Genomic DNA, 9,514 nt, shown 5'->3' with positions numbered 1-9,514 from the left:
CCAGTAAAGATAACTGAACGATATAACAGCCAATAGACAGTGAAGTACGTATATACACCGAACAACATAAAGATAAGGTACAAGAGTAGAACGTAAAGAAATGGATGAAGGTATGAAGGGCTGTAAATACTATAAACAGTGTAAGGTGGAGTCGTTATATGATGGTTAGCATGACATACAGTATTGCCAGGGTTAGTACTTTGTGAACACACGAACTAAATATACTCCTGAAAAAGGAGTGGTGAAACGGCTTCAGTCTGAACACACCGCCGTGGAAAGCAATACTGCAACAACGACACACAACGCCATACTTGACATTATATTGTACCCGGACTAAACACATTCAACAGAAAAGATCGAGGCCACGGCATCATTTAAAACTAACAACACTGCGGCCCTAGTGCCAAATCAGTCCTTTCCTCTTTGGCTCTCGTTTGTCGGGTGCATTATCTAATATACATCGCGTTGTGTCCTTTTTTCTTTTTCATCCATTACACGACCGCACTTACCCGACTTTGTAATCCAAAAAAGATCCTCCGTTTTCCATAACAAAAGGTTTTTTTCCTCTGTTCTGTTGCTCAGCTCAATGATCTTTATATGTGCTTCTGCTGTACCCCAACTGCTGATGACGTCACATTTGTTCTAATGATAGACGTTCATCTTTCACGCAATGATATACGTACGACATGCTCACATAAGTAAGTAAATTTAAAGACATAATTTATTTACACACACACAAGTACTATGTCTATTCTAACCTATCTACCTAGCCTACTAAAACCGAACACTGAACTCCTTGGGGTGTGGAAAGAGGGGAATTGAGTGACGTGAGCCGCTTTCCAGCGGGACCAAAGCACTTTGCGGCAAAATGGAAACTTCCCTCTGACGCAGGTGATCTTGCTGCTTTTCCAAGAAAGACCAGTCACTTCAGAAACAGGTGGTAGCATTGAATTTTGCCTGCTATTTATACAAAAGTATTTGAGTACCACGTCACCCGCTGTGTTGTCGTCTGCCTCGCTGCGCCGCTCGCGCAACCGGGTCTAGGGTAGAAAGGGGTGCAGGGTGGATCGAATAAACATGACTACGAGACTATATAGGGTTCAGTAGGGAACCCAGTATTCACTGGAAACACGTCTGGTCTTACATCATGTGACCGTCATGACGTCAACGGTCTTTAACAGTGACTGTGTGATGTAAGCGCGGTTATACCCCCCCCCCCTGCTTCGTTGTTCTGACGGTCGCCTTGGCTACGTGTACGCTTGTTTTGTGAATAGAACAGACGTGCAAACCCACACTATAGCTCTATCACCACTCTTTCGTGACAAAGGGATTGATGTATTCATGAGTTTCAACTCCACAGGATGTTTTATAGTGATATCGGTCTGTTAGATAAAGTGTTTAATATGATCATTTGCAGTTAATACATACCAAAGAACTGGCTTAAAAAATAAAGAAAATTAATTTAAAAGAATAACCTGGTACAACAAGAAAACGCTACTAGGCTAGTAAGAAAATTTTATTGACTACACTTCACTTTGACATTCGCGCGAACGCTGGCCGTGTAACGGGACGGAGAACTTTATGGGACATAACTGCGTTTCGCACAAACCTATGAGCAATCATCGATCACTTAGCTCGGAGCGTAACGGGACAGCCCAGTGCACATGTGCAGTTGCCTGCCTGTAGTAGGGCCCTCTATTAGCCTACAAGCTGTGCAGATTGGTTGCGAAATGATGGTTGGATGTTGCCATAGGACATCGATCTAAACGAAAGACCGCCATTGTCTCGTGTGAAGGAAGTTGTCAAAACAGCGTCTGTATCTCACAATGGCACGTACCAAGCAAACCGCTCGTAAATCCACCGGAGCAAGGCGCCTCGCAAACAGCTGGCCACCAAGGCCGTCCGCAAAAGCATCCCATCTACAGGAGGTGTGAAGAAGCCCCATCGTTACAGGCCAGGCACTGTCGCTCTTCGTGTAATTCGTCGTTACCAGAAGAGCACAGAGCTGCTGATCCGCAAACTGCCCTTCCAGCGTCTGGTGCGCGAGATTGCACAGGACAAGATCGATCTGCGGTTCGAGAACTCTGCCATAGGTGCTCTGCAGGTGGCTTGCGAAGCTTACCTGGTGGGTCTGTTTGAGGACACCAACCTGTGCGCCATTCACGCCAAGCGTGTCACCATCATCCCCAAGGACATGCAGCTGGCCCGCCGTTTCCGCGGTGAGCTCTGAAGTGTTTACTTGAGGGAATCCCTACTAGAAACCCGTTGCCATTTTGGTAGACGTGGTCGAGTAACAAAACAAGATAACAGCTACATACAGACGTTCTGACTTCGTTGAGTCCTAGAAGAACAATGGAGCAGAACCAGAAAAAAGACAATATAGTGATTATGCTATTTGTTTCAATGGTGTCGTAAAAATGTAGATTTTCAGAGAAAATCGCGCTAATATGCTGCATTGATTCACACGGAGTTGACTCAGAGTCGAAATATTAAACTAGAAGTTCGTATTTTTTTTCGCTGTCAGCACACCTAACAATCTAGTTGTAATACTTTACAGAGGTGACACAAAGTGAAGAGATACTTGTTACTATCCTGCACCCTTTGTATTATTTTCTCACTGCAGATTTGGCATCCCGTGATACACTTTGTTGATTGTTGAATGAGTATAAATTTTCCCTCTTGCGATACATTTTCTTGCATTTTTATGTCCTTTAATTTTATCTTCTCTGTAGTATTTCACATCAATTTCTTCTCATTGTGATGCTCCCTTTGATTATCATTTATGCCATTTGTTGGTGAAATGAGAGGGTCTGGAATTTGCAATCTTTGGGATTGCATTATCAGGCATATTTATAGCTGCTGCCTAATATGCTAAACATCATCAAATGTTGATTAGCATTAACTGAAATCTACAAATGAGCTAAGGAAGGTGAGATAAATATGATTCTGACAGATTATCACTTAGAAATTAATGCTTCTGTGAAGTCTTAATTAAAACGTATGGCATGGAATATAATTTTAATGTAATTCCAAATTCTTTTGTAAATTTTAAACTTAGAACTGCCTCATTTTATCCTATAACCCCAATAATTGATTTTATATGATGGTCACATCCAGGTGTGACAATATATTGTCCTGCTACAAGTAAGAATTTGTGAATTTTATTGTTTGTATTCATCCTTCCAATTGGCTCAGACTTCATGCAGGCAGCATGTGACACCTCATACTCTTTCAATCAGAAAAATACAAACATCTGTCGTGTCTTTCCAGTAAACTTATGCTTTTCCCAAACTAAAATTGATAAACTCTTTTCTTGTTCTTACATGCCTCTTCCTGGAAGCTCTTTTGTACCTGCAAATGAATTTTAGTATATAATAATAATCATTGTCATATTAATGACATAGGGTTAGCAAACTGATTGAGTGAAACAGATGATGTGATTATGCTGTTTCGTATAACTCAGCCCCCTCCTCCACTATTGTGGCTAGTGTTTGGACCTGTAAATGTACATTTATTTGTATGTATGAAAAAGTTAATGTTTGTATTTACTTTGGTCACATCCACTTACACGTTGCTACAGTCATTGCACCTAACAAAGAATAAAGATGTTTCAAAGTTTATTACATCTAATTGTGCCTCAAAGCTTATTTATTCCATAAATACTTCTTATAACTATCATTTTTTTCTATTCACTTCTTATTTTGTAACTTATATGATATTGTTTGTGTCACATTTTTTATATCTTGGTTTCTTTGTGAAAACTGAGGCCGATTTCACGCAGCCATTCTTTCCTTCATCAGTTGATTTCTAAATTCCTCATCTTTATTTTCTGTGTGTGTTTGACTTTTGGTAGTATCTTTCAAGAAGCAACATAGAAGAAGTAAAAGAGGCACGTTCACAAAGTCTACCAAAATGGCGATTTCCCGACAACCTCTAGTTTGATGACGTCACAACCCTTTCAAAACACTTCACGATGAAAACCCTAATATTTTTATTATTGTAGTTAAAGTAGCAGGGTGTGTTATTATTAGGAATATCTAGGGATCTTGAGACAATGAAAGATAAACAGAAGATAATATCCGAGAAAATGGTAGATATATAAACAATTGGGGTTAATATTTTATTTTGTAGAGGCTAATGAAGGACTGGGGATTACCACTAAACGTAGCTCAAGGGCTAGCAGTATTGCACTGGAGGCACTGGACAACAGAAGCGACTTGACACCACCATGAATCTTTAAACATTTTTGACAACATTTAATGTATGCAAATGCAGATTAGGACATCGTATATATATATAGATGTATACCTTGTATACATATATTCATACCGGAGCTATGTAAATATACACAAAAATTACCATTATTTAACCACCATTTAATCAGTAGCAATCAAGCTTATCGGATAAAATTTTTATAGAATAATATACATTTATTGTATAATCATTGTAAGAGAGATACTTGTTAACTTTGAAAATTCAAATGTGAAAATAAGTTTGAGTTTGAAGGATACTGGTGTGAACATTTATTATTCTGTTTTCCTACCTATACAGTTATGCTATTTGCAGAATATTAAAAAACAAAAACTAGTCTGTGGTCTTCTGCACCGATTGCTTCAGTCTATTAGCATGCTCTGCTCTTGTCTATTTCAGAGAATTCTGATGGAGTGTACAATCAGTCCTCCGACTCAAATGTACTTTTGTTTCTAGGTTCAAGATTAGTAAAGCAAAGGCAGTGCTCAGACAGCATTAAAACATCTTATAAACGTTTCAAAAAACGCTAGCATGGTTCTAATAACGTTAAAGTTTTAGATGAAACATTTATCAAATAAACATTTTAGCTGAAACATTTTGCAAACATAATAGTGGAATGTAGGTTGGAGTAGGGATGGAGGGTAAGGCAAGGAGAGTTTGTTTGCATCAAACGCCATTCAAGTTTCTATTAGCAGTTTTTGTTTGTCTCGTTTATTGTTTAAATCAACCGAGGGACTATCGGATTGTTATCCATGCTCACATCGGAGAAGATAAGTGCCTTAGTGCCTATATATATGAGTGAGAACGTAGCTCTAGAAATACGGTAACGTTGAAGACAGCAACTGCAGTCAGAATATCAAGTAAGCCCTTACAGGTATGGCGACATTCTACACTGAAAGCGACTTGAACTCCTTGCTATGTTGCCAAACCCGAATGTCATGGAAAGCCGGACGCTACTGTCGTCCATTGCGTGTGTTACATGTCTCAATCAGAGACAGAAAAACACTCATCATAGCAATAGGTCCACAAAGACTAACCAAGGAAATTAAGAGAACCATAGCGGAGATAGAAGAAGTACGACCTATGGTCAAACAAAACAAAATAATACTTGGATGCAAAAACCAAATCCAGTAAAACAAAGCCAGCGAACTTCAAGAGTTCCTATTCCATACACTGTTACATCCCAGGACAAAAAGAGAACAAGCCAAAACAGAGAAAGGTGCTGGGAGTGATTCCGAAGTGTCCGAGAAGACAAAACCCTAGACTCCCTAAACGAGATGCTAGCAGAGACTGAGGATGCTGGCGTCAGAGCATTGAAAAATTTCAATGTAAAATCCAAGGACAAGACAACTCCCAGCACAACAGTCCTGTTGGAATCCAGAGATAAAGAAACATCAAGGTCGTTCAGAAATGGTTTTCAGGTGTATGAGGTATACCAATTCAACCAGACCGAACGATAATGCTACGATTGTAACGGCTTTATTCACATTGCCGACCAATGCAAACTGAGAGCTGCATGTGGGCGCTGTGGAGGACCACACGACACCAGAATATGCAGACTAAAGGACTACCAGGAGTTTGTCTGCTCCAAATGCGGACAACCCGGACACAGTGCGAGATATGGCGGATGTCCACACAGGCTGATTCACAGAAAAGCCATGCAGTCTGATGAGCGCGACGCGAAAAATGTCCTACAGTGATGCACTAAAGAAAACTTTTGGAATCACAAGGAAAAGCAACTTACAAAGCAAAAAAAGAACCAGTTCAGGAACCAACAGTGGAAGAATAGACAGCCCCAGACCAACCCACCACATCAGAGACTCCCACCGGATAAAATGACCACACAGATACTAGGACAGCAACAGGACAGAAACGCAGGGTTGTCCATGGGACATATTTTTCTGTCCCGTCCCATCCCGTCCCATGGCAATTTATGCCTGTCCATCCCGTCCCATCCACGGGATGTTTCCCATGGGATTCCATGGTATTAACAATCTATGGACAACACTGAAAACCACTTTTTCGGCTTTTGTTCTATAATTCCTGCTACTTCACATACAATAGATGATTCAGAGGAAAGATTTAAATCTTGATGAATGAATAACAGTAAATTTATTTTGCAATATCAAGTATCGACTACCATGGGAAATACAAATGTGTGCTGTCCCATCCCATCCCGTCCCATGGGACGTTTCCCATGGGATTCCCATGGGATTCCCATTCCTATGGACAACACTGCAGAAACGCAACAAAAATAACCACCCACAAACACTGGTGACAAGACGACACCACCAAACAACCTCGAGCTGCTGACGAAAGAAATAATGACTCTCATGATAAAGATAAACGACTATGTTACCCACTTTCACACATCAAAGACATACAGACATTCGACACCGAGCTTGAAAGAAATGCTAAGCACGCTCTCTGAACTACTGACAATTGTCACTAAAATGTGTAAGCAAGGTGTAAGACTTTTACAATGGAACTGTAGATCACTAAACTAATAACCCTACAAGAAATAAACTTCACTAAACAGCCAATACAGATCCCAAACTACAAATATGCCCCCAGTATAATCCCCCAATATATAAATCAAGACCCAAACCACATAAAGGAGGGGTAGTACTCTACATTAAAAACAAGTTCACGGCCTCGGGAATAGGTCAGAAACCCATTGCATTGACAGCCAATTACTACTACAAGATTCAGTGTCTTCCACCAGACCAGCCAGTCCGACAGATTCATTTACAACCCCACAGACACAGAGCAGGCCGCCACACCCCTCAACCCACCATGCAACACATCCAAGACATAGAAAACAAAGAAACAAACATAACAGTCCCTTACACATCCAACAGCATGCAAACACCACCCTGGACACTTCCACAACCAAAGATAGACTTTGACCTCACAAACTATATCAAAGAAAAACACCAAAACCAAATGTGTGGATAATTTAGTTGATATTGCCCAAACAAAAGTTAAGCTAAGAACCACATACAAAGACTACGCACAAATACAGGTAGTCCTCGACTTACGACGCTGATCCGTTCTACGCGGCGACGTAAACCGAATTTCGACGTAAGTCGGATCATACGTTCATACAGTACTGTACCATAATAACAGTACAGTACTGCAAAAACGTAGCCTATCCAAACACGTATCCTAACACAGTACCCTACATAATTATCAATAAACATAAGTACAGTAAAATATTGTGCAGTAAACTACGCTTTGTTATCACTGTCGCTATCATAGGAGCAGATCCTTTCACATGTTCAAGGATGCGATCTTTATCCTTGATAATCGTAGCGACAGTCGAACGACTAAGTCCTACTGACCTGCCAATTTCTGTTGCTGTTTCCCCCTTCTGAGATTGCCTTATGATATCCACTTTATTTAGAGTGATCGAGAAGAAGAAGAAGAAGATATCCACTTTCACCTCCATGGTGATGGCCTTCCTTTTCTTTGATGCACTGTTATCAGATGAGTCTACCTTTCGTTTGGGAGCCATAATGAAGGGTGTTATGGCGTGCAGGAGACTCGTTTTCTTCGTGTAACTGTACTGGACTCTATGACTTCCGCCGTACGTGGAATGAGGCCCACGTACAGTTCGACTTACGATGCTAAACCTCGTAAGTTGGAATGAGCGTCGTATAAAGAGTCGTAACCACGAAACGACGTAACTCGAGACCGTCATAACCCGAGAACTACCTGTACATGCTGACGGATCTCACCATCCAGAAACACACGCAATGGGATTAGGAGTTTACTATCCCAACATTATCATCTCCAGCAGAAGCCCAAAGCATACCTCAATATTCACAGCTGAACTAAGTGCCATAAAATGAAGAACACCATGCAGCGACAATACCTACTAATATCTGATTTGCTATTTGCACTCCAGGCACTGAAAAACAAATCATCCAACAGATTAGACATACATATAGTATATGTATATACATATGTCAATCATAACAAAATTAACCAAGAAAATATGGACATTTAATTTCTTTGGGCTCCATCTCATTTAGGAATAAAGAAGTTGATAAAATAGCTAAACTGGCAACAAAACAAGAAACAAACCTAAAATCACCACCCTAAGCATATCTATTTCACCAAACAGAGAAAAATTGGCGATAAAACCAGCAATAAAAATAAGGTGCAAGAGAAATATAAAAATGAAGGTCAAGGTACTAGGAGACTGAAAGATGATCACCCTTATCACAATCTGAAATTCTTAAAGTAAAATAGCTCTAAACCAGTGATGCCCAACCTTTTTCGGCCTGCGGGCCATATCCATTTCGGACAGCCGTGTCGTGGGCCACTTCACCGCAAAAATACAAAAAAGAAAAAAAAATAGAGCAGATACCATTTTTTATTAGAAACAAGTTGTACTTACCATTAATTATGTAGTAATTAATGAGATATTTGAAGTTGTTTTCCCGAAACCAACTTCTGAATGTCCGGCCTCATCGTAGAGACACCAAGTCGGAGCACTGAATCGAAATGTTCGTCCATCGAAAAAAAGATTGGGAAACGCCCCTACGTGGGGATAAATACTTCTTCCCTTTTTTCGTTTTTTTTTTTATTATTACTAACATGCCGATTTCCTGCACTGTGGGCAGAAGTTTCGCGGGCCGGATGGCACCGCGTCGCGGGCCGGATATGGCCCGCGGGCCGTAGGTTGGGCATCCCTGCTCTAAACAAACCAAAAAAGCTAGAATGAGACTTAATGGAGAATATCTAACAAGATACAAGGACCCCCTTCATGTGCATGTGGGAATAGACTAAGCCCCACACATGTGCTGCTGAAGTGTAATGAAAACAAACTAGAACGGGAAGAACTGTGCGAAATCACTGCAAGGTGGAAGCACTTTCCCTCCAAAATCAACAACAGCGATCGAGTGTCTCGATCGCTTCTCGGCCTTTTGCTGAGATCAAAGTGTAGTATATCTGTTTTTATCAGCTTAATATCTGATACGTCCTCCACTGGAGGACTTCGATATGAAACGAAATTTTCATATTCCTAGTGATATCAAAGAAAGTTAATGAACTCAAAACATGTGAGACGGGGGTATGCCCTTACGGCTTACGATATCTGTCTAAGTATTCAGCCGGATCAAATGAAGTGGCTAAAATTGACATCAACTGTACCTAGAAGTGGGGTAAGCTTTCATATCTCAAGTCAAACTTGAAATTAGTAATACGTCTCTGTAAAAAAATGAACTATTGAATACTTAGTCATTTTATTTATAGA

The 9,514-nt window shown here is 40.4% G+C and overlaps 1 protein-coding gene and 1 pseudogene across 1 annotated transcript; both read left to right on the top strand.

Annotated features, from left to right (window-relative positions):
* Positions 1–1,707: 1,707 nt before the first annotated feature.
* LOC112571001 (histone H3.3-like) lies at positions 1,708–3,614 on the top strand. Its single transcript, XM_025249781.1, is given in 2 exon segments — positions 1,708–1,863; positions 1,866–3,614. Coding segments are annotated over 2 exon segments (402 nt in total). The 5' UTR covers positions 1,708–1,826; the 3' UTR covers positions 2,231–3,614.
* A 5,555-nt stretch (positions 3,615–9,169) lies between these two features.
* LOC112571373 lies at positions 9,170–9,286 on the top strand (annotated as a pseudogene).
* Positions 9,287–9,514: the final 228 nt, after the last annotated feature.

Source organism: Pomacea canaliculata, linkage group LG8 (assembly GCF_003073045.1).
Source record: "Pomacea canaliculata isolate SZHN2017 linkage group LG8, ASM307304v1, whole genome shotgun sequence".
NCBI classification, from domain to species: Eukaryota; Metazoa; Mollusca; class Gastropoda; order Architaenioglossa; family Ampullariidae; genus Pomacea; species Pomacea canaliculata.
The sequence above is the reverse complement of the archived record's forward strand: the minus strand, read 5'-3'. Positions and strand labels throughout refer to the sequence as shown.